The sequence below is a fragment of the Oncorhynchus nerka genome, linkage group LG25, assembly GCF_034236695.1.
Source record: "Oncorhynchus nerka isolate Pitt River linkage group LG25, Oner_Uvic_2.0, whole genome shotgun sequence".
Taxonomy (NCBI): domain Eukaryota; kingdom Metazoa; phylum Chordata; class Actinopteri; order Salmoniformes; family Salmonidae; genus Oncorhynchus; species Oncorhynchus nerka.
The window spans coordinates 50,660,489-50,686,537 of record NC_088420.1 but is presented as its reverse complement, the minus strand read 5'-3'; the positions used below and the strand labels follow the sequence as shown (position 1 = coordinate 50,686,537).

At 41.4% G+C, this 26,049-nt stretch overlaps 1 protein-coding gene across 3 annotated transcripts in view; it reads right to left on the bottom strand.

Moving 5' to 3' along the window:
• Window positions 1-8,561: 8,561 nt before the first annotated feature.
• The window catches only part of immp2l (inner mitochondrial membrane peptidase subunit 2), a 150,172-nt gene continuing 132,684 nt past the window's right edge, over window positions 8,562-26,049 (bottom strand). For all 3 annotated transcript variants that reach the window (XM_029634824.2, XM_029634823.2, XM_029634825.2), the window contains exons 4-6: window positions 24,384-24,449; window positions 21,170-21,272; window positions 8,562-10,185 (exon numbers count right to left, since the gene is read on the bottom strand). In XM_029634824.2, the coding sequence (XP_029490684.2) occupies window positions 10,045-10,185; window positions 21,170-21,272; window positions 24,384-24,449 (310 nt within the window). In that variant the 3' untranslated portion in view covers window positions 8,562-10,044. The remainder of the gene's footprint in view (window positions 10,186-21,169; window positions 21,273-24,383; window positions 24,450-26,049) is intronic.

Genomic DNA, 26,049 nt, shown 5'->3' with positions numbered 1-26,049 from the left:
GCGTGCATGGTTTGTTGGCAAGGTAACGGAATATAAATGTATAAAGAGGTCAGCCTTTTCAGCGTTTTTGTAAACTTGGTAGATGCAAGTAATAATTCAACATTTCAGAGATGCTTTATTAAGTCCTCGGACTGAAGTTACCAGCAACATCTTGGATATTCATTCTTAACTAATGCAATGAAATATAGTAGACACAATCTCAAATGTGTCCATTATAAACAAGCATTGGGACAATTTGTTATGCCATTGGTGTGCACACAAATCCTTGTTTGCATGCGTTTACAGAAAATTAAGGTCTTGGGACTGGAAATCTTACAGTATTACATTTCAGACTATTCAAATATAATTCTCTTAATAAGGCATATTTTATCATCACAGCATTGTGTGTGTGTTGACTCAGTGGGCGGGCAGAAGACTGATTCTCTCTCATGCTAGACTGACACAGCTGTTCCCATCCCACAGTCAACAACCACACTGCTCAATTCGCTACATTTACCAGAAGAAGAGTTTCTGGCTCCAAAATGCTTCAATAAAATCTCAGTAGTAGTGAACTTCCTCATTCTCTGTTGCAGTCTATTGAAGTCAAATTACGAGTTCAAACAAATGTGTCATGTGGATGACTCAACATAGATCAGCAGTTTCTAGAGGGGATGGGAGTAGTGTTTCCTACTAAAGAAAGCACGCTCGCGATGAAAACAGCCTACTCACATGAAGCAAATTAAGATCTGCTGGCAGTACACGATCATCATCTCGTCAGCATTGTCACGTAAACTGTTCTAAGGTACACTCAGCAAAACTACATCATAGATACACAACTGGGGTCGACTTCCTACTTACAGAAGCCAACAGAAATGACATAATTAAAATCTGTCAAAACACAATTTGCTAATATTGTTTTCTGTAAGTGGGATGCCCCTCTGAGTATGACGACGTCATCTTGTTGAGTGTTTAAGATGTACTGGTATGTTGGAAATGAACCCCATGGATAGAGCTAAATTGAAACGTTTCTTACAGAGGATATTTGAAAAGCATATGCATAACCATGGCAGTGGTAGCAATTGAAAGGGAACTGTTTGGGGATTATGGGACAATTATTATTCCGAAGGTGAGGATACAGTTCACCTGACACAAGACTGATGTCAAACATTACACTGTTGATTTTATTAGCATTTTAGAATTACTGTACTTTTCGCTGCATTTGTTGATAACGAAATGTGAAAATACTCTGGATACATTCAGTAACATGATAAGAATATCCCTAGAACATGTGGGGTAGGTGCAACATAAGACAACCAATTTACACGGGTTTAAGTGAGAGGACTTAACTGGTGTCTCCAAGTGGCCACACACCTCAGCACAGTCATGTCAATGCACTTTTATGACTCAAAGAAGTCTTCAACTATAAGGTGTTTTTTGGAGCTCTCCTAGCTGTGCCGTTGAGGAACTAGAGCACTTGTAGTTTTTTTGTTTGGAACACAACCCTGCATCCCCGCCATCATACAATTACGGATGTTCACGTAATCCAAAAACGGTCCATTATAAATCTGTCTGGGGCTTGTGGGCATCGATTGAAAGCTGGTTCTATAGCTAACGTGACTAGCTAAGTTATAAAATACGATATTACACTGTCAGGCTTTCACAATGCAATTCGGGGAAACGGATCATCATTTTGGTGCACATCGAAAGGAGTCATGAGTGCATTGAGGTGTGTGCTGTTTCTTCGCAATAGACAAGCATAGGCACATTCGCTTCAGAACAATCCAGGGCATGAAGCCATGTCATCTTGTAACTGTACATCAAACATAGTGATCATAAAATTGACACTGTATAGGACATGAATTTTATGATATGGAAATGTGAAGCACATCACTGATTCCACAGAATACAATTAAACGCCATGCTGATTTCAACTTCATCTGGAATTGCACTTAGAATGTACTGTACAGCTTTAAACGTGTACTGTAGGCAATGCTAATCTAATAAAAAAAGATGTTATGAAAAAGATGTTATGAAAAGCCATCCTCTGGGACGTCCCCAGGACAAACCGGGAACTAGACAAAACCTCCGGGGGACAATGACACAACGTCCCAAGAACGTCATAAACAGCCTCAGGGATGTCCCCGGGACAAACCGGGATCTAGACAAGACACCCAGGGAACCATGGCACAACGTCACAAGAACATTCTAAAAGTGTCTTCGGGGAAGTCCCCGGAACAAACAGGAAACTAGAAAAAAGATCCCCAGAGAACATTACCCTGGGAACATCACACGACATCTTAAGAACTAGTAAAATGAAAGTCCTGAGAACATCCTAAAAAGGTTTATACATGGTCCTCAGTGATTTTGTGGGAACTTAGAGGGAACTACCCTGCAAACAACAAAGAGTCGTTAGGATGTCCCCGGGACGTCACGAAATGGCGGCCTGAAGTTGTCAGGACGTTGTGTCACGGTTTTGTCTAGTTTCCGGTTTGTCTTGGGAACGTCCCCCGAGGACGTTTTTAGTACTTTCTTGGGATGTTGTGTCAGGGTCCCCTGAATGTTCTTTGGACATTGTCAAGATCCCATGGAAGTTTATCTCCAGTTCTTGGTTTGTCACCTGATGTTTGCAAAAATAATCATACATTTTACCCAGGGCATTCACAACCTAGTTTCATTACACATCACCCCTTGTTACTTTTGCCAAGTCCATCAAGGCCCTGATTGGTGAACCACTGATCCAGTCACAGCTCTTTGTCTTTTGGATATGCTAGGGCCACCAACACCCCCACACAAACAAACAGTGCTTTTCAACTTACATATTTGACACACTGACATATAGTGCCTCATAAAGTATTCACAGCCCTGGACTTTTTCCACATTTTGTTGTGTTACAGTCTGAATTTTAAATGGATTACAATTAGATATTTTGTAATTGGCCTACACACATACCCCACCCATTATGTCAAATTGGAATTATGTTTATTGAAAATTTTACAAATTAATAAATAATCCAAAACCGAAATGTCTTGAGTCAATAAGTATTCAAACCCTTTGTTATGGCAACCCTAAATAAAAAATCTGCTCAACAAGTCACATAAGTTGCATGGACTCACTGTGCAATAATACTGTTTAAGATTATTTTTGAATGACTACCTCACCTCTGTAACCCACACATGCAATTACAGTGCATTCAGAAAGTATTCAGACCCCTTGAATTTTTCCACATTTTGTTACGATACAGCCTTGTTCTAAAATGGTTTAAATTAAAAATGTTCCTCACCAATCTACAGACCATACCCCATAATGACAAAGTGAAAACAGGTTTTTAGAAATTGATAAATTTATTACAAATAAAACCTTATTTAAATAAGTATTCAAACCCTTTTCTATGAAACTCGAAATTGAGCTCCGGTGCATCCTGTTCCCATTGGATCATCCTTGAGAAGTTTCTACAACTTGATTGAAGTCCACCTGTGGTAAGCTCATTGTCATTGGTTACACTAATTGCACTGTGTGTCTATATAACCTGGTTCAAGTATTTATGATGTTACCCTGAGGAAGGCACAGTGATGCCGAAACATTGTTAAATGCCCATTGAATTGTTGGGAGATTATACATGGAGTGTGCGACTTTCTTTATTTTGATAGTTTATTCACCGTTAGTCAGCACCTCCACACTAACTATTTTCTGGGTGTGCACCAGCTCATGTTTTTATTTTTAATTTTTTAAGTTAAATTGATTGAACATGATTTGGAAAGGCACATACCTGTCTATATAAGGTCCCACAGTTGACAGTGCATGTCAGAGCAAAAACATAGCCATGAGGTCAAAGGAATTGTCCGTAGAGCTCCGAGCAGGATTGTGTCGAGGCACAGATCTGGGGAAGTGTACCAACACATTTCTGCAGCATTGAAGGTCCCCAAGAACCCAGTTTGGAAGTTTGGAACCACCAACACTCTTCCTAGAGCTGGCCGCCCACCCAAACTGAGCAATCGGAGGAGAAAGGCCTTGGTCAGGGAGGTGACCAAGAACCTGATGGTCCTCCTCTGTGGAGTTGGGAGAACCTTCCAGAAGGACAATCATCTCTGCAGCACTCCACTAATCAGGCCTTTATGGTAGTGGCCAGATGGAAACCAGTTCTCAGTAAAAGGCACATGACAGCCCGCTTGGAGTTTGCCAAAAGGCACCTAAAGACTCTCAGACTATGAGAAACAAGATGTTCTGGTCTGATGAAACCAAGATTGAACTATTTTGCCTGAATGCCAAGTGTCACATCTGGAGGAAACCTGGCACCATCCCTACGGTGAAGCGGGTTTGTGGCAGTATCATGCTGTGGGATGTTTTTCAGTGGTAGGGATTGGGAGACTAGAAAGGATTGAGGGAAAGATGAATGGAGCAAAGTACTACACAGAGAGATCCTTGATGAAAACTTGCTCCAGAGTGCTCAGACTGGTGCGAAGGTTCACCTTCCAACAGGATGACCCTAAGCACACAGCCAAGACAACGCAGGAGTGGCTTCGGGACAAGTTTCTGAATGTCCTTGAGTGGCCCAGCCAGATCCCGGACTTGAACCCGATCGAACATCTCTGGAGACCTGAAAATAGCTGTGCAGCGACACTCCCCATCCAACCTGACAGAGCTTAAGAGGATCTGCAGAGAAGAATTGGAGAAACTCCTCAAATACAGGTGTGCCAAGATGGTAGCGTCATACTCAAGGCTGTAATCGCTGCCAAAGGTGCTTCAACAAAGTACTGAGTAAAGGGTCTGAATACGTATGTAAATGTGATATTTCAATTTTTTGAATTTTTAATACATTTGCAAACATTTCTAAACCTGTTTTTATTTTTTTTATTTTGGGGTATTGTGTGTAGATTGCACTTTATCTGTAAGGTCCCTCAGTCGAACAGTGAATTTCAAACACAGATTCAACCACAAAGACCAGGGAAGCCTAAAATATTGTGACCTTGTCATTGGCCACTGATTAAATGACGTCAAATAACGTTATATCTACTTTTCAAAATCTTAGCTAGACAAGGAGTCATCATAAATCACGTTGACAACCTACTGGCAAATACTTTTTAATCTTTGTTCATCTGAAGAGATATTATAGATAAAACGTATCGGTGCTCATCGGCCATTGAACATAAACATTACACGAGTTGGAAAACGAAATTAAACAATGAGTGGTTTGGAAGGAATCTAACTGCAAGCATTGCAAAGCAATCCCTATTTTGCTTCCCTTGCCTGCTATTCGGTGGAGAGTGTGTTTGGTCCAAGTCTTGGTCCATGTCTGTGCTTCTACATCTGCATTACTTGGAGGTTTTAGGCTGGGTTTCTGTATAGCACTTTATGACATCTGCTGATGTAAAAAGGGCTTTATAAATACATTTGATTGATTAAAGATGTCTTTTCAAAGCGTAAATGGGTTAAAATTCACAAGCAACACCATGGGCCAGAAAAGGTTGAATACATTGGCCCTTCTGTCAATCCAGCATGACTTTTGCCATGTTCAAAACAACTGGAAACTCTGAACTGGGAAATCTCAGGTTACAGTGAGTTCAAGACAACTGTGAACTCCAAGTCGGAATTCCAAGACGGAAACTCAGGAGTCTTTCGAGGGCTCCGACCTGAAGATCACTGATGTCATGATTCAACCTAGTTTTTTCCAGAGTTCCCAGTTGTCTTGAAAGCACCATAAATCCAGAGCATGCCAGACTTTGATGACAAGGTTTCATGAATTTGCCCACAAGGACCACCGTGCCACCTTCCTGTTCAACTGAACACAGCACAAATGTGAGTCCAAACATGTCTTGTATGCTGCTGCATAAATGATGTAATATGCCAGGAAGATATCTATACCGTAGCTAAGAAAGTAATACTAAGTGTATGTTGTGTAGTAAGCTGTTAGAAGCACATGTGCCTCACCCTAATAATGTGTTCCCTTTCCCCCTCATAACTTAGCCTACTGTTCTGACTTGGTGGTGCACATGTAGCCTATAGCCTGTTTTAGAGTAATGTCATCTAATATTGTAAGAATTTTCATTGTCTGCTTATATGCCTGTTATGGGATTTTTATGAATGACTAAATTATTTATACATTTAACTTAGAACTACAAATAAACAGAATACTACTCTGTTACTGTATGAATGTATGAATCGTATTATAATCATAATACTGAATATAAGGTGTGTAGTTTTAGTCAAGAATTAGAACAAGGACTTTCTGTTCTTTGTTAGAAACGAATGGAGCTATCGTTAGACCAGCTGGAATACTGTGCTCCTTACAGGACATTCTGTCCCCACCCAGGGAGGGGAGAGACCTTGGGCTTGTAGTAGATTGTTTAACAGGTGGCAGACAATGTGAGAAGGCTTGTGAACTATATCGCCATTGTATCTGAGAGGAGGGACATTTATGACGAAATGTGAGGTATATAAACCAATGTACATGGTATTATGACCAGAGCTCTCGGGAATAAACGCTATTGATTCATTTTGAGACTGATCTTTGTCTATTTTATGCAAATAAGAACCTTACAAATTCTTAGAATCGGACAAAGTGTTTTGCTTTGTTATAATTGAATTGGTTAACAAACATATAAGTATTAAATTCCTCTAACAATGCCCCCTTTATTTAATAGTTAGATTAACTGATAACTAAAATATCAATGCAGATGGCATTCTTTTGCCATCTGCGCAGAGATGTATTATAGGTAATGAATGTGTAGTGGACTTCTGAAATTGTACAGACTTTGTGAAAGATCAGCGTAACCCAAATCCACATGTTATGAGTTCAAGTCCCAGGTGGGGTCATATGGAGAAAAAACAGTACTAAGTGATCATGCCAAATGTCATCATATTGTCCTTGATTAAAGATTTTTACGCTATTTTAGTTGAACAGCGTACCACTTACCTTAAAACCCACATACCATTTCATTACCTGACTTATAATGGTTTGGAAAACCTGGGACCATCAACATGATAAAAACCTCCAGGGGACCATGACAACATCCTAAGAATGTTCAGGGGACCATGACACAACGTCCCAAAAACGTCTCAGGACAAACCGGGAAATTAAAACACGTCCCTTGGGACCATCACACGGTGTCCTAAGGACTAAGAATGTCCTAAAAAGATCCTGACATGGCCCTCAGTGATGTCCTGGTAACTTACAAGGAACTACACAAAGATCCCCCAGAGAAAACATGGCTGAATGTCCTCAGGACCTCCTCTGTTTGCACGGGAAAACTGAGATTTTGAAGGACCCTATTAGAGTAACACGCTACCTAGGGAAACAAGAATTAGCATTTTGTGGTAATGATGTGAGTACAAGCTCATGTAATCTTGGCAACTATGTAGACTTATTGGATACCATTGCTGAAAAATGTTAAAGGTTAGCAAGACACTTGAGACTTCCACTGTGTTTCCAGGAATATCAAACAGAATACAGTATGATTTCATTGAAGCAGTCAGGGATGTGATTCGAAATGACATTGAAGAGGAGATTAATGCAGCCACGTTTGTTGCAGTAGATGAGACAACAAAGGCCAGATCTTTATGATTTTGCATTGTGGCTAAAAGTGTGCGATGACAAACAAGCTGTGGCCTTGGTGGATTATGTATTGGGAGTGTTGGGGAAGTACAACTGCGCCATCCTAGGCCCTCATGTCAACTGAGACTTTTCAAACTCAAAAGGAATCAAGACTTCAACGCTGTCACCGAGAGGTTCACCCTGATGTACTTAATTTACAAGTAGGCCTCTTTTTTTGTGTGTGTGTGGGTTAGGCCACTGTTGAATGAAAAAAGAGAATGGTGCTGCTGTCCATTCAGCACCATGGAGCTAACCAGTAGGCTATCATATGAGCGAAAGATTTGAATTTCTAGCTTACTTCCTCATTTTCGACCATTGCCTATACTTTAGCGTGTTTAATATGTGCATTTCATTTCCTAAAGCGGTCTAGCTGTACGGTTTGGATTTACGAACAACATCCCAATGATGCATTTGATTTATCAAGCTTGAATTTCGTTTTTGATGAAACAAGTTTTGAACTGCGTTTTTCAGTCATTTCGATTGTTGATATGGAAATTTCATTAGAACCTTATTGATTATATATGTGTGTAATAACATTTCATAGCTTCTAAAACCATGACATAACTTGGAATTTTCCAAGCTGTTTAAAGGCACAGTCAACTTAGTGTATGTGAACTTCTGACCCACTGGAATTGCGATACAGTGAAATAATCTGTTTGTAAACAATTGCTGGTAAAATGACTTGCATCATGCACAGAGTAGATGTCCTAACCGACTTGCCAAAACTATAGTTTGTTACCAAGAAATTTGTGGAGTGTTTGAAAAACGAGTTTTAATGACTCCAATCTAAGTATGTAAACTTCCGACTTCAACTGTGTACAATCTATAAATCGAGGTAGTTTCAATCAGCCTTTCATGCCACAGGCTCCTTCAAAGCCCAACCAGTTTTAGTTGAATATTTACATACATTTAATAACATAGTACTGCACTAGTCTGAAATTCTGATAACACAACATACAAATATATATCTCAGCGTTCAGTTGTTCACATTACATGGTTGCAAAATGTTTTATTTTTTATTTTTTACAATTGGCCACAGACATACAGTTTCACACTTTTCTTAAATAATTCCCTATTTCTTCTAAAATAAGATGACATTAAAAAAATATATTTTGTCAATATTGCAGAACTATTTTATTTTTGTCAACATAAGTTTATGCTTCTTGTAACCATCAAATGAGCTTTCTGTACCTTTCTACTAGCAATTTGGCCCACTTTTCAGAAGAAAACTGCTGTAATTATTCAACATTTGATGGGTGCCCTTTACCAACCGCTTGCCATATTGGACCTCGCCGTAGGTTTTGGATGTAATTCAGAGCTGTACTTTTCGCTGGCCACTCCAGAACAGTCCGACATCTCTACTTAACCATGCCTGGGTGCTTTTTGATGTGTGTTTGGGGTTGTTGTCCCGCTGGAAGACACAACCTTCAATGGAGACCCAGTTTTTGGACACTGGGTTGAACATTGGATTGTGAACGTTCAAGGTCCCCAGTAACAGAGGCAGCAAAGCAACACCACAGCATGATTAAACCTCCCTTATCTTTCATTGTAGGGAGGGTTCCTTTTTTCATTGAACGCTTCATTTGGCCAGTAAACCGAACGCTGATCTGTATTGCCAAAGAGCTCTAATTTTGTTTCATTGGCCCACAGAGCATTTCCCCCCCAGGATTTAGCCTTGTTTAGGTGGGTTTTTGAGAAGTTCAATCAGGCTTACTTGTCTCCTTCAACAGTGGGGTCTTCCTATGTTTACCAACGACTAAAACCAATTATGGAGGAGGTTCAATAATGATGTGGGATTGCTTTGCTGCCTCTGGTACTGGGCGCCTTGAATGTGTGCAAGACATGAAATCAGCAGATTATCAAGGGTGTTTTGGAGTGCAATGTTCAATCCAGTGTCCAAAAACTGGCTTCCACAGTAGGACAACAACCCCCAAACATACAGAAATCACCCTGGAAAGGTTCAAGAAGAAATCTGTTCTGGAGTGGCCAGATCTGAATCATAACCTATGGCGAGAGGTGAAAACAGTAGAAGTGTGCTACAATAAGCATTTCTTGGCAGTTATCTTGGACAAAGGCTGTGCAACTAAGTACTAGCTCCAGGGTGCCAATAATTGCATCCATGCCATTGGTCTTTATTTTTTAAATAAAAATGTTAAACTTATATTTACAAAAACAAAATAGGTTCTGCAATTTTGAATATCCCAAAAACAAGGTGTGGAGACCAAACTTTATTTTTCAGCTTATTGTAGAAGAAATAGGCAAATGATTTAAGAAAAGTGCAAGGGTGCCTATATATTTGGCCGCAACTGTATGGGTAATGGGTATCTGATCCATTGACATACTCAGCTTCTCAACAACAAAGAGATATCATAACTGTGCCACATCAAAGGATTATGACATGTTCACATGTACTGTATGACAGAGAGAGAGTGTAGGTAGTAGGTACAGTATGTATACAGCCATGAGCAGGCCTCTCCTCAGTCCTCCTCCTCTGTTGTGTCCCCGTGCCAGTTCAACAAGGGCTTCCGCTCTGGGGGGAGGGACGGCTCGATCCTCTGCCACCGATTGGGCGGCCAGATGATGTGGGAGGCACGGCCGTGGACCAACCCCAGAGACACCTGCGGAGAGGAATATAGGGAGGAGAAGACCCTGGTCAAAGAACTATGATACTATCGCTCATTCTAAGTGATCATTAGAATAAAGGGGCAGTTCCTTGGCTGCAGAAGGCTTGATGGCAGAAACTTGTCCATTGTGAATAGTGCTGCTTGTCTTTTTCAAGACAAATATAACATGGAAACTGATTAAAGAAGTAATTTTTTAAGATGGAATTGATTCAATTATTATTTTAGCTGTGACGTCACGACATAAGTTAAATAGACTTTAATATGTGGACTGTTAAGCACATTAAACTGCAATGGTTTGTTCTTGTTTTCCCAGACAATCACGTCTATGTCAATTAAGCGGTTAGCACAAAACACACTGACCAATATCAACTGCCTGTTATTTACAAACGAGAAACACAATTATTCAGTTCTCCTTGAAGGTAAGGCGGAGTTTGGCTCATGCCACAGAGCTTGCTCTGTGAGTACGAAATTTGCGTCTATTCCCTAAATAGCACACTACAATATAGGGAATACGGTGCCTTTTCAGACTCGGATAGAGGAGGAGGCCTTTCTGACTCCCTTGGTAATACATGTCCTGGGGGGTGATATCAGCACATGGTCTCTGGCCATGGATAATTAAAAAAAACATTTAAACTACCAATACCTTAATTCTGGCCTGTCAAGATTGAAATAGAATTAAATTAATGGATTAATGTATTATTCTTCTCTACTTCAATTGAACTACACTAGTTCCTGGCTGATAAATAGATTAAGTAATATTCCCTTAAAAATTTATTTGGCCCATGCTTCATTCCCGGGTATTGTCACAGAAAAAATTAATAAATCAATTTGGTCAGTATTTCCAAATATATTGTCCTACCAGACATAATATACAACAGACAGAGATCCAGTACAGTGCCATTCCATTACAGAACCTTCCTTCAATATTCCCCTAATACACAGAACCTTCCTTCAATATTCCCCTAATACACAGAACCTTCCTTCAATATTCCCCTAATACACAGAACCTTCCTTCAATATTCCCCTAATACACAGAACCTTCCTTCAATATTCCCCTAATACACAGAACCTTCCTTCAATATTCCCCTAATACACAGAACCTTCCTTCAATATTCCCCTAATACACAGAACCTTCCTTCAATATTCCCCTAATACACAGAACCTTCCTTCAATATTCCCCTAATACACTGAACCTTCCTTCAATATTCCCCTAATACACAGAACCTTCCTTCAATATTCCCCTAATACACAGAACCTTCCTTCAATATTCCCCTAATACACTGAACAGAAATACGCAACGTGTGTTTATATTTGTTGCTCCCATGTTTCATTAGCTGAAATAAAAAGATGCTATACATTTACCATATGTACAAAAAGCTGATTTCTTTCAAATGTTGTGCACAAATTTGTTTACATCCCCGTTAGTGAGAATTTCTCCTTTGCCAAGATATCCATCCACCTGACAGGTGTGGCATTTTAAAAAGCTAATTAAACAGCATGATCATTACACAGGTGCACCTTGTGCTGGGAACAATAAAAGGCCACTCTAAAATGTGCAGTTTTGTCACAACACAATGCCACAGATGTCTCTGCAGAATGTCCACCAGAGCAGTTGCCAGAGAATATAATAATTTCTGTCATGAGCAGCTTCGATGTTATTTTAGAGAATTTGGCAGTACGTACAACCGGTCTCACAACCGCAGACCATGTGTAACCACGCCAGCCCAGGAACTCCACATCGGCTTCTTCACCTGCGGGGACATCTGAAACCAGCCACCCGGACAGCTGATGAAACTGTGGGTTTGCACAACCAAAGAATTTATGCATAAACTGTCAGAAACTGTCTCAGGGAAGCTCATCTGAGTGCTTGTCGTCCTCCCCAGTTTCTTGACCTGACTGCGGTTTGGGCAAATGCTCACCACTGAGCAGTGTGGAGAAGTGTGCTCTTCACGGATGAATCCCAGTTTCAACTGTACCGGGCAGATTTCAGACAGTGTCTATGGCGTCGTGTGGGCGAGTGGTTTGCTGATGTCAACGTTGTGGTTCATGGTGGCGGTGGGGTTATGGTATGGGCAGGCATAAGCTACGGACAACAAACACCATTGCATTTTATCGATGGCAATTTAAATGCACAGAGATACCGTGTCGAGATCCTGAGGCCCATTGTCGTGCCATTGATTCGCCGCCATCACCTCCTGTTTCAGCATGAAAAAGCACTGCCCTTGTCGCAAGGATCTGTACACAATTCCTGGAAGCTGAACATGTCCCAGTTCTTCCATGGCCTGTATACTCACCAGACATGTCACCCATTGAGCAGGTTTGGGATGCTCTGGATCGACGTGTACGACAGTGTGTTCCAGTTCCCTCCAATATAAATAAAGGTATTCAAACTTCGCACAGCTATTGAAGAGGAATGGGACAACATTCCACAGACCACAATCAACAGCCCGTTCAAGTGAAGGTGATGTGTCGCGCTGCATGAGGCAAATGGTGGTCACACCAGACTTTTTCAAATTTGATCCACGCCCCTACTTAAAAAAAAAAAAAAATGTATCCATGACCAACAGATGCATATCTGTATTCCCAGTCGTGTGAAATCCACACATTTGGGATTTGGGCCTAATGAATTTATTTCCGTTGATTGATTCCTTATATGGACTGTAATAGTAAAATCTTCAAAAATTGTTGCGTTTAAATTTTTGTTCAGTGTAAATCAAGTCATCTCCCCTTGCAGCAGCACATTGTGAGAGGAGAGCTTTAAAGTTGAGCCCTGGCTTGGGGATCAGAGTGTAATTTCCCTCACAGCAGCCAGCATAAACACTTCAATTCCACAGAGGAGAGGCGAGGTGGCAAGAAGAGACAAAGGCCGTGTCCCAAACGGAACCTAGCCAGAGACTGTGAAGGGGGGCTCCCTTCCATCACCATGCAGGGGGCTGCTGCTGTGCTGGGTGGAACTGGGGCTGGAACTGAATTATCCAGTAACTGGTGGTTTTGGATGAAGACCATCATGATAATAAAGTAACGGGTCAAAACCATTTAAAAATAGGCCTACCTACATTCATTTTAGGATAAAAATAGGCCTACCTACATTCATTTTAGGATAAAAATAGGCCTACCTACATTAATTTTAGGATAAAAATAGGCCTACCTACATTCATTTTAGGATAAAAATAGGCCTACCTACATTCATTTTAGGATAAAAATAGGCCTACCTACATTCATTTTAGGATAAAAATAGGCCTACCTACATTCATTTTAGGATAAAAATAGGCCTACCTACATTCATTTTAGGATAAAAATAGGCCTACCTACATTCATTTTAGGATAAAAATAGGCCTACCTACATTCATTTTAGGATAAAAAACGTTTCCTAATAGCAGGAGTGTTTAATGATTACAAAATCTTTTGGTAACTTAATCTGTCTATGAAACGGACTACTTCACCTCCTCTTTCCAACTGTCCTTTGATGCTTGAGCAGCCAAATCGCTAGATTCACTGGGGGGTAGAGCGCTATAGGCATTTCAGTAAAGACTTGATTTTATACCATGCATGTTTTCATTGCTTGCTAGTAAATACATCATTTGGCCTTTAAAAAGGTTGGATGTGTCTGACTATTCATTAATTATGTATAAACAGCAGTTGACAAGGTTGTTCAGGCTCTGAGGCCTACAATGCACTAATGTTGTGTCAAATGGACAATTCTCTCGAACCTGGCATAGTATCATTTGATACAGACTGCATACACTGATCAGGCCCGACCGATACGCTGACCTCCTATCCCTGCAAAGTAAAATAGTAGCCTAGGCTATACAGTGTCGGCCCGCAATGGACCTTTTATGAATGCCCATGCCGTAGCCAACCATTTGTAAAACAGACAATTTACCATTATTCCCTGTCATTTGGTTACATTCATTTCTCTTCATGCATGTATTAATTACAGTCGCATACCATTCGCATTCTCAGAGTGGAAACACTGAGTTCACAACCTGAGACACTTGTGAGAAAGTCTCGGTTTATTTCATACCATCATTTACACGCTCCACGTGAGCAACGGGTCTGGTTTATCTGCCCTGTTAATGTTGATGGAGAGCACGCGCGCCTGAGCGCACACAGAAGCACCTGGCCTGCTTCTCACAAATGTCAAAATGTAGGAAAGTGCCCACCCATGTGGTTGGGCTAATAAGCCGGGCTTCTCAGTCATTTATTTTCTTCGCGTCACATGGTGCAGTAAGTCAACAAAGTCCGTTATATATATATATCTCACAGTACTTGAACAATCTTTCCTACACCCTCCCCCCTCAGTAATCAGCTTCACTGATAAATAGGCTATGGACATGTTGCTTTTACTTGGTTCTATTTGAATGATAGTCCATTTAATCTTCATAGTATAAACCATCCCCTTCATACCTTACTTGTCGACTCATTATATTGTAGCCTACTTTCTTGAAAACATAAGGTAGGCCTAAATTGTTTTAAAACACATTTTAAGGAAAGGAGAAATATTTGCTCGTGTCTGAAACACGCTGGCGGTTTTGATTGACGGGTGCATTTACAGGGGTGTGCGTGAGTGAGTTTGCTGATTCTTCCTGTACCCATATGTCCATTCAGAACGTTTCCCCACACTGCATTCAACGGGAAAAGAAGAGCGTCACAAGGTTGACGCTTACGTCAATGCACCGCAGTCAATGCGAAAAGGTAAGTGTCACCCAATTGACGCCCATGTCAATTCACTGCATTCAATGGGAAAAGATGTCACAGGGTTGATGCTTATGTCAATACATTGCATTCAATGAGAAAATATGAGTTTCAACCAATTGACACTTACGTCAATCCATTTCATTCAATGGGAAAATATGAGGGTCACAGGCTTGATCCTTATGTCAATACATTTCCAATCAATGGGACATGAGTGTCAACCAATTTCAACTCTTCACAGTGAAAACTAGGTCCCACAGAGAACAAGGCCTTTCTTCCATATAAAATCATTACCTACAGCCCTCACATAACCGTGGACTGCAACTGAGCTAGCTAACCGTCCTTCCACACAACCCATCATGACCTTACAGGGATGCTCTCCTGTGTTGAGGTTCAGCTTACTGCGGCAACAGGAAGTAGCTTAATCCATCCTCAACATGGTGCTCCATTCTCTTCCTGCGGACCGCCAAATGAAATTTGAAGTCAATCGACGCAAAAGCATTTTAAGCTTTTCTTTTTTTTAAACCTCCATTGGATACAATGGTCTTGCAGTTCTAGAAACCAAGAGCCTTAAAACTGTATGTGTCTGTGTGCATGCGTCTGTCTGTGTTGCCTGTGTCAATATTCTGTCATTGGAGGTGGGAAAGAGGAGAGAAATGAGAAGACGGGGAGGGAGGGAATGAAGGAGAGAGAATGGAGGGGGAGGAGGGAGACAGAAGGGGGAGAGTGAGGGGGGGGAGAAAGAAATGGATAGGGTGAAGGAGGGAGGGGTGAGGAAGGAGGGGAGAGAGTCAACAGACAAAGGTGGGTGAGAAGAGGGGGAGAGGAGGGAGAGAGAGATGACATGGGGACGGAGGGAAGGAGGGAGAGGGTAAATGAGGGAGGGATAAGAGGATGGACGGGAGAGAGCAGAAGGAGGAATAAGAGAGAACGGACGGAAGAGAGAGAGGGAGATGGGAGAGAGAAGAGAAAGAGGGGAGAGAGAGACCCTTCACTAAGCCCGAACCCCTTGGTTACTGTTGCAACCTCTGACAAAATTTTTCCAGGAATCATAATTCACCATTTTCAATTAACTTGCAAACATTTCTAAAAATATTTTTTCACTTTGTCATTATGGGGTAGGTGTTTATCTATTGAATCCATTTTGAATTCAGGCTGTAAGACAAAATTAGGAAAAAGGTAAGGGGTATGAATACTTTCTGAAGGCACTGCATCAATCAGCCATTTTGGGATAATGATATAGAAAGACAAAAGCAAGGTGTTTAGGTGCATTAAAAAAAATCCGACACACAAAGGACTGGAGACGGATGCCAAGGCTTTCATAAATACACAATATAATCTTCAAATAACATTTCAAGGCTGTTGGAGTGAGGCACCGGAGCGTAGAAGGCTAAACTAGCTTGTCCACTCGGTCCTTCACAGGAGAAATGAGTGCTACGGCCTTGAAGACATCAGGGGTATCTGACAAATGGCTCCAGAATACCAACACTCCTTCCTCAGAAGGCTTAGTTTAGAGACTGGGAGTGAGAAAAGAGCCACTAAAGGTTGTCATATAGGGATGGATTTGTTACACAACTCACAAGCTTATTGCTGTTGTTGGGTGGGTGATAACCACTATGCCATTTACTGACTTGATCTGGACGACGACTATGCTTGCTTTTTAGATTTTAGTTTTAAATGTCATTTTAAATGCCGCTGACAAATCTGTGACCCGGAAAAGAGTAAGACATTGAAGCCCCGCAATACAATAAAGTTACATTTGTTTGTTTGTACTCCCAAAACCTGTATGCAAAGCAACCGTTGAACGCCATTTCAGGCATTCAGCATATTTCAAGCTACAAGACATAATCTGATTTTGGCAAAAGGTATGACTGTGATATTTGTTTAGGTCTATCCAACCTGACAGCTCACTCAGCAACTTCATCTCACGCAGCACTTTATACAGCACCTGGCTCTCCAGGGAGTCCAAAGAGCCTATGGGGTTTTAGACAAGTATAAATAACAAAGCGAAAGAGAGAAAGCGAGAGAAATAGAGGGGGGGGGGGAGAGAAAGAGAGGAAGGGGGGGTTGGAGAGAGAGAAGAAAGAGGGACAGAAGAGAAAGAGAGGGATAGAGGGGAGAGAAAGAAAGCGAGGGAGTGGCAGGTATGCGCTTTACTGAGAGGCATGTTAATTCACTTCCTAGTGAGAAATATACTTACATTTAGGAGCAAAACAAGGTTCAGAGCACCCATTTAAAATTAAGTCAAGACAACAGAAAATTGGAACATTTCTTCCTCTTTGGTTGTTCCACGTATATTTTAGAAACAAAGAACATTTCACGTCAGTGGAACACACTTTCTGTGAAATGTAAATCAAGACCGGATTTACATTTCACAATTTTATTTTTATGCCTTCAGAAATTATTCACACCCCTTCACTTTTTCCACATTTTGTTGTGTTACAGCCTGAATTTAAAATGGATTCAATTGATATTTTTTTTGTCACAAGCCTACATACACTATAACGGCGCCGGAAGGGATGGCTGCCGTTTCACAGGCCCCTGACCAAATGTTATATTTTGTTACATTTTATCACATTGTTTAACCTATTTTGTACATAAAGGTGTTGCTACCGTCTCTTATGACCAAAAAGAGAATAAATCCCCGCCGTCGCGTGAAGAAAAGGCGGAATACAGAGGGAGTAGGTCAGGATTCGGAGATGAGTGAGTAAATCGCCACTACCATCCATTCTATGGGCAATCACTGGAAAACAAACTCAATCTATGGTCGAGACTATCTTACCAACAGAACATTAAAAACGGTAACATCTTATGTTTCACCGAGTCGTGGCTGAATGACAACATGGATAATATACAGCTGTCTGGGTTTTCCGTGCGTCTGCAGGACAGAGCAGCTATGTCTGGTAAGACGAGGGGGGTGTATTTGTCAATGCCTGCTGGTGCCCGATGTCTACCAAGAGTTCTCATCTGTATTATTTGTAGCCATCTATTTACCACCACAAACCGATGCTGGCACTAAGACCGCACTCAACGAGCTGTATAAAGCCCTAAGCAAACAAGAAAATGCTAATCCAGAAGTGGCGCTCCTAGTGTCCGGGGTTTTTAATGCAGGCAAACGTAAATCCGTTTTACCTCATTTCTACCAGCATGTCACATGTGCAACCAGAGGGAAGAAAACTGTAGACCACCTTTACTCCACAAACAGAGATGCATACAAAGTAGAGGTCGAACGATTCTGATTTTTCAACGCCGATACCGATTATTGGAGGACCCAAAAAAAAGCAGATACCGATTAATCGGCCGTTATATATAGATTTGTAATAATGACAATTACAACAATACTTAATGAACAATGAGCACTTATTTTAACTTAATATAATACATAAATAAATAATGAAACATTTGGTTTAAATAATGCAAAAACACAGTGTTGGAGAAGAAAGTAAAAGTGCAAAAATCAGAACATGAGAACATATGAAAGCTGGTGGTTCCTTTTAACATGAGTCTTCAATATTCCCAGTTAAGAAGTTGTAGGTTGTAGTTCTTAGGAATTATAGGACTATTTCTCTCTATACCATTTATATTTCATATAAATGTATTTCATATAGATGTTCTTATAGGCACTTTAGTATTGCCAGCCTAATCTCGGGAGGCTTGAAGTCATAAACAGCGCTGTGCTTCAAGCATTGCTAAGAACTCCTGGCAAACGCAGGAAAGTGTTGTTTGAATGAATGCCTACGAGCCTGCTGCTGCCTACCACCGCTCAGTCAGACTGCTCTATCAAATATCAAATCATAGACTTCATTATAATATAATAAACACACAGAAATACGAGCCTTAGGTCATTAATATGGTCGAATCCGAAAACTATCATTTCAAAAACAAAATGTTTATTCTTTCAGTGAAATACGAAACCGTTCCGTATTTTATCGAACGGGTGGCCACCCTAAGTCTAAATATTGCTGTTATGTCATAATTATGTAAAATTCTGGAAAATTAATTACGGTCTTTGTTAGGAAGAAATGGTCCACACAGTTCGCAACGAGCCAGGCGGCCCAAACTGCTGCATATACCCTGACTCTGCTTGCACTGAACGCAAGAGAAGCAACACAATTTCCCTAGTTAATATTGCCTGCTAACATGAATTTATTTTAACTAAATATGCAGGTTTAAAAATATATACTTGTGTATTGATTTTAAGCAAGGCATTGATGTTTATGGTTAGGTACATATTGGTGCAACGACAGTGCTTTTTTCGCGAATGCGCTTGTTAAATCATCACCGTTTGGCAAAGAAGGCTGTGATTCGATGACAAATTAACAGGCACCACATTGATTATAGGCAACGAAGGACAAGCTAGTTAAACTAGTAATATCATCAACCATGTGTAGTTAACTAGTGATTATGTTAAGATTGATTGTTTTTTATAAGATAAGTTTAACGCTAGCTAGCATCTTACCTTGGCTCCTTGCTGCACTCGCGTAACAGGTGGTCACACCCTGCCACGTAGTCTCCTCGTGGTTTGCAATGTAATCGGCGTCCAAAAATGCCGATTACCAATTGTTATGAACATTTGAAAATCGGTGGAGGGTTGGAATTGTGACATAAAAATAACAAGAATCGACAGAAGTTCATTTGTAGTTCTAAACATATTTAGGGTGTTTTTTACTCACTTTTTGTCTCTCCCACGACGTTATTCCTCTCGCCTCAGCGTCCATCACAATTACATGCACATGGCCAATTATGCAAATTAGGTCATGATGTCATTTAGCGACTTCTAGCGAATTTTAGGACAGCCAATAGCTACTTTCCTTACTGAGGAGTTGGCAACACTGCGTGCGATATGCACACGCAGTTACAAGCCTGCTAGAGTTAGCGGCAGGCGAATGAGCAATATCCACCGTCGTAATACGGATGAAGCCTGAGCTGGAATGTGAAGCTAACTGAAGCTAGCTCATTTCAGAAAAGCCTGGGCACATCTGGCTATATACCTCTCTGGTGCACTGTTAAATTATTTAACCATTTAAACCATTTGGGTTTGGATAAAAACTCTGTTTTTGCAATGCCCTCAATGGCTTTCATGCGTTTAAAATGTGCCACACATGCCTGCAACTGGGAAACAACACAAATGACAATGTCAGTATGACCAATGCATTTCTTATTGAGGTGGTAAGATGGCCTAATAAGCATGCAGGCATAAGCGAATAGTGGTCATAGTGCATACATACAGTACCGCACTGTATAGGCCTAGATAAGAAGTAACCATATAACCATTACAGAGGGCTTGTAGATCCAACGGGAAATAAGGTATAATAAGACAATGGGTTGAGGAAACGGTTTCCTTAAATTAACTGTTCCCTTATAGTATTCTGTTCATGGCCGATAAACTGCTTACAATAATGTCATCCACAAAATCACCCCCAATCCACCCAAACTCTATCCAAATAATTCAATGTTCAGATCCAGCAACAGACAGAGAGAGTACTGACTGACATGGAACCATCCAAAACCAACTTCAGAAAATAAATCCCTCCACAAACCAGCAGCTGACCCAGTTAAATGTCAAGTACAAAGTTGTTCCGTTATAGGATTGGAATGCTACAGATAGATAATTCCCTGACCTCTACTCGGCTCTGCTGCTTCCTTCTTCCATCCAATGACAGCTCCCTGAAATACTTTGTCAAAACCCAAAAAGCACAGAGCGCCTCGCTGCCCGATCACTCACTCCTCGTCACTACTTTCAGACCCTTATCAAGACACATTTGTTATTGCCCGACAAGGATGAGGATATGTATGGAAAATGCAACAATGAAATACGCTAAGCCTTCTTTCTCCACAGGCAGGAGAGGCTGCCGGGCCCACATGCCCAATGAGGCCTGCCAGAGATTAATAGCAATAACTGTACCTACCTGCCATAATGGAGAAACTGTTCAGAGTTTCTTTCCTCTAAGGGAACAGCTTTGTCTTAATAAGCAGCACAAAAATGACAAATTTTAGAACCCAGGTTTGTTCTCCAACGCATGGCTATTCAATTATTGTCCTTTTAAGGACTCTCAGGGTCTTTTTAGGCCCCATTGTTGGGAGTTCAAATGTGGAGCTGCTGGACACGACCCAGACAAGCTGTGCTTTGCTTTGCTTTTCAATGGCATGGGCCAAAGCCTTGTACTTAAATACAAATATAAGGCTTTTATATGCAAATATAAGTCTTTTATATCCAAGTATAAGGCTCTGGCATGTGCCATTCCCATTGAGTAGTAGAGGACTGAGCAGAAAAGTGGCTTACCGGTCCAAAGCTGTTGCTGTCCAGACTGTGGCCGTGATGGTCCCCCTCGATCCAAAAGTGGCCATCAGGGACCCTGAGATAGCGGTTCTTATAGCCAAGCGTCCTGCAGAGGGAAATGGAGGGCGGGAGGTTTGGATCATGGATAAAACGCATTAGCCAGGTTAATACAACCCAAATTTACTTCAGAACCTAGCTACGAAAGAAAGGCAGTCTTTAACATTGATTGAGCTACGGGATCAATTGAAAACAACAATAAACACATTGAAATTAGACAAGACAAAAGGCAAAACTTAAATTGAGAATAAAGTTCATCTACCTACATCTGCATTAAGGAAATTGACATTTTCGTTTCATTGTGGCGTATCACCTTTTTACTAAATAATCCATCTGCCAGTCATCCATCTGCCAGTCATCCTCCCTTTAGATCAGACTATTTTGTAGACAAAAATCGAATCGAATCAGATGAGGACAAACATCCATTGTGTGTAATGACTAATGAGATATGGACAGGACAGCACACTCCCTTAGGTCTAGTCTCTGGTTGCGTCCCTTAACGCCACACTATCCCCTATATTGGGCCCTGGTCAAAAGTAGCACAATATATTAGGGAATATAGGGTCCATTTGGCACGTAACCTCTGATCAGTTCCCCTCCAGACTTGTTTAGCGTCAATCAACTATTTTGCGGCGTGAGGACAGGGTGGTGTACGCCATCAATCACCTGGTCACTTAGCTGTGACTGAGCCCTGATGCATGGTTCATCTCCGGAACATTGTAAATTACGGGAGAAATGACTTTTTAAAATGACAATTCTTCTCCTATTCCTTTCCAGGGCAATGTTACAGGAGCCTAAATGACTACTCTTTAGACCTTGGACAAAAATATTGATTTTGCTGCTGGGAGGGGAAAAATGTTTTTATTGCCACATACACCAGATAGGTGGTGAAATATGTTGTTTTACAGGGTCAGCCATAGTAGTATAGCGCCACTGGAGCAAATTGAGGTTAAGTGCCTTGCTCAAGAGCACATAAAACACATTTTTCAACTTGTCTACTCGGGTATTCGAACCTGCGACCTCTCGGATACTGGCCCAACGCTCTAAACGCTAGGCTACCTTTTGCCCTGTCTGTTCTCCAGCAAACTGAAGTTCAGTGACTTTTAAATGTCAGGGGTCAGGCGTCTACATACAGCATCTGAACACAAACAATGCGACAAACAAAATACTGGCTACTTCAAAATCTAGTGACTATATCCCATAGAATCCAAATAGTCCCCGTCTTATTTGTACAGTAGAATAGTTTGCAGTAAAACTTTATAGTAACTTTAACGAGACATTTGTTATCTATTTATAAGCATTGTTCATATACATGTATTAATAAATGATTATTCAAATGGGGCTTACACTACGTACTTATTAATAGTTTATCAAATAGTTTATTAATGAACATTATTATAAAGTGTTACCTAATCAGCTCCCCCGGCTATGCTCAGGAAAAAAAGAACAGTCTTGAGTTTTGTGGGAAGACAAAAACAGGCTGCATCCCAACTGGAACCCTATTCCCTACATAGTGTACTACTTTGACCAGAGCTTGTTGGGTCTGGGTCAAAGGTAGTGCACTAAATAGGGTGCCATTTGGGACGCAGGGCAAAGCGAATATACAGAGTTCAAAGCGAATAGACAGACCCCTGTATTAATGCTGTTTGTATGCGACTGACTGCCTGGCAGTGTCTAGCAGCTACAAAGGGTTTAGGTTGCGTTCAGGAGTTTGGGCAGATTCTCAACATTGAGTTGTGTTAAAAATGTATGCACTCTCTACCTCTCAGTGTAGCAGGTTTAAACAATAGCTGCCTGGTACAGTGGAGGTTTGATGGACGTTATTTAACCTTTGTTTAAACTAGGCAAGTCAGTTAAGAACAAATTCTTATTTACAATGACGGCCTATCCCGGCCAAACCCTCCCCTAACCCGGGCGACGCTGGGCCAATTGTGCGCCGCCCTATGGGCCTCCCTATCCCGGCCTGTTGTTTTACAGCCCGGGATCGAACCGGGTCTGTAGTGACGCGTCTAGCACCGCGATGCAGTGCCACTCGGGAGACCTATAGGGCACAGATACACACGATAATGGGACATATGAAACACGATAATGACGACGATGATGTGTAAAAGCCTGAGGTGAATTGGACAGGTCAAGTCAAAGGTTCAGTTTCAATATCTAGACCAGGAAATATTCCACTGCGAATGAATCAAATGTGTTGGACATGCATCCTAAGCGGTATGCTATCATGGACATGGGAACCCACAGCCATAGTCTTGTCTACCAGCCATGTCTGACAGTCTGCCTGGCACACCGCACTGGGTTGTTCCGTACCTCTACGAACACCAGAATCTCCATCTTGAGGTAGCTCTTCCTCATTCACCTCACATGAATATACTCCGCATTTCCCTCAATGTATGCATTCCAGTCATCAGCTTTACACAGCGTAGCAACACTGACAATACAGTGGCGTAACACTTGGGCTTTCTGGGGTTTTTTAAAGCTGTGATTCGATTGCAACGTGATTTATGTCCCGTAAGCCATCATTGTTTGGAGATGAATCTCCGAAATGGCCCTCTATATCTCTGACGGGCTCAGTTCAGAGGGATACACATAGCAAAAACACACACACACACCACTCAGAGGGCTATAATTGGCTGAGAGGCCTCTTCCTGTGTCAGGCAGAGCAGACAGTCTCTGTGCGTAGCAAGATTAAAACCATAGCTGTGATTTATAGCATGGCGGGCCCGCAGGCTAACACACACGCACACACACCAGCCTCAGCTAGTTTAGGCCATCATCAAACCCCCATGTTAATTATTCATCCATCTCCTCCCAGGCAATACAAGTGACTCGTAATTTGTTCAGCGGCACCCGTCACAAATAGCTGCCAGAGGGATTCACATGGCGACATTGTGGTACGAGTAGTGGCACCCAAAGATTTGATGCTGGTAGATAAGAAATAGAGGTTTAAGACAGAGCTTCAAATTCCCGAGTAAACAATGAGTTTCCTTGTAGCAGCAGTCTTCTCATAGGAAGTCTCTGAACAGGCCTTTAAGACACCCTTTGTTTTACATGATTTAATTGCCTTTTGTTTCGTTTTTACTGTATAATGTGTCGTAGGTTTTAAGTTTGATTTGTTAAAGCTATGGGCGGGGCGGGGGGGGGATTCTGTACGTACTTGATGAAGTCTCCCTCAAGGGCTATGACCCGCTTGATGATCTTCTGCTGGGGGTTCTTGGGAGACCTGAAACAATAAGGATACATGACATCAATTAAGATATGTGATGAAGAGATATATCCATCAGCTCATAGCACCAATAAACCCTGTGCGGTAGCGACCCTGTTCACTCCAAGCTTTCATCAAAATGAATAAAACAACACTAGATTGAACTGGAATCAGTGTTCCTCACCAGCAGACAGAGAAATGGACTATACTGCAGTGAGTATTGGGTGGGTTCAAGTACCAGGATCTCATTCCTCCTCCCTCCCTACCTCCCTCCACATGTGGGCCTCACACACCACCGGGGAACACAAACATAGCAGCACCATGGTAGAGAGAGCTCATTCCCTTTATGTTTATAATAAACACTTAATAACCCGTAATACCGCAATGCTCAGTTAATGAATTCTACAACCATTATTGCCAATGCCGATGACCTTCTCCAAGCCACAAAATACTTCTAAGTAGCCAACAGAGGACACGATTCATTTGATATCAACAACGACAGTCCTTTTGAGAACATACAAAGCAATGGCATTCGCATTCTGGACACAAAATCAGTCTAATAAATGGGTAATTTAGAAAATATTTGTCGTTTTTCACTCTCTCGCTTGGGCATGATGTTCAAGGCCATGATCAACAGTATTACAATGATCAAAATTCTTCTATTCCATCCACAGGTTTTATAGATAAATGTGAGGCAACCAGGGAGCCAGAGATACAATGGTGTTCAGTTCAGAGTGTCTGGCCAAATGAGGGACGTCTACACAAAGGCATTGAATAATGACCCACAGAAACCGCAGTTTGTTAAACGTTGCCTTCAAATGCCCAGAGAATCAAACAGAAACGCCAGTCTTAATAAGAAGCCACATCCATTCTCCATCCCTCCCTGCTCTCCCTATCCCTCCCTTTAACACACACACTGATACATAGAGGCCCACACACACAGACTTATACATATACACACACACACACACACACACACACACACACACACACTGTCACTCCCTTTCTCCCACTCTCTACCACGCATACACACACATTTGCTCTCTCTCTTTCTCCCCCCTCCCTCTTTGCCTCAGGGATACAGGGGATCATGACTGATTGGCAGCCCGCTCAGCCAATCAGAATTACCAGCAGCTCAGAGAACAGAGCCCACAAGCTAAACAGGGGTTAACCTGTCTCTAGAGAGGCTGTGTGTGTGTGTGTATTAGGGCTGTGAGGGTCATTGATTTTTGGATGATGGTAATTGGCCAGCCAAATGACCACGGTCAACGTAATAACCGTTCGAATAGCAACACAAAAAACTGTTATACATAACATCTGTTTTAAGCACATTTTCTCCTCTCCTGACTGCATGCACTGCCATAGAAATAGAATGAATAGAACGGGTATCCCTATTCAAGTCAATGATAATATCATGTGTGGACTGGCAGCCGCTGCGAGGATCAAAGCAGGAAGTGTATCGATCAATATATGCTGTGATTTGTTGATTCAACTCAACTGACATTACAAAAAAATACATTCCATTGCATAAGCCACATCAGTTAACATCAATTGAACAAACATTACCATGACAATGATTGCATCACAATACCAGGCAGCCATCGTATCCAGGGTTTTC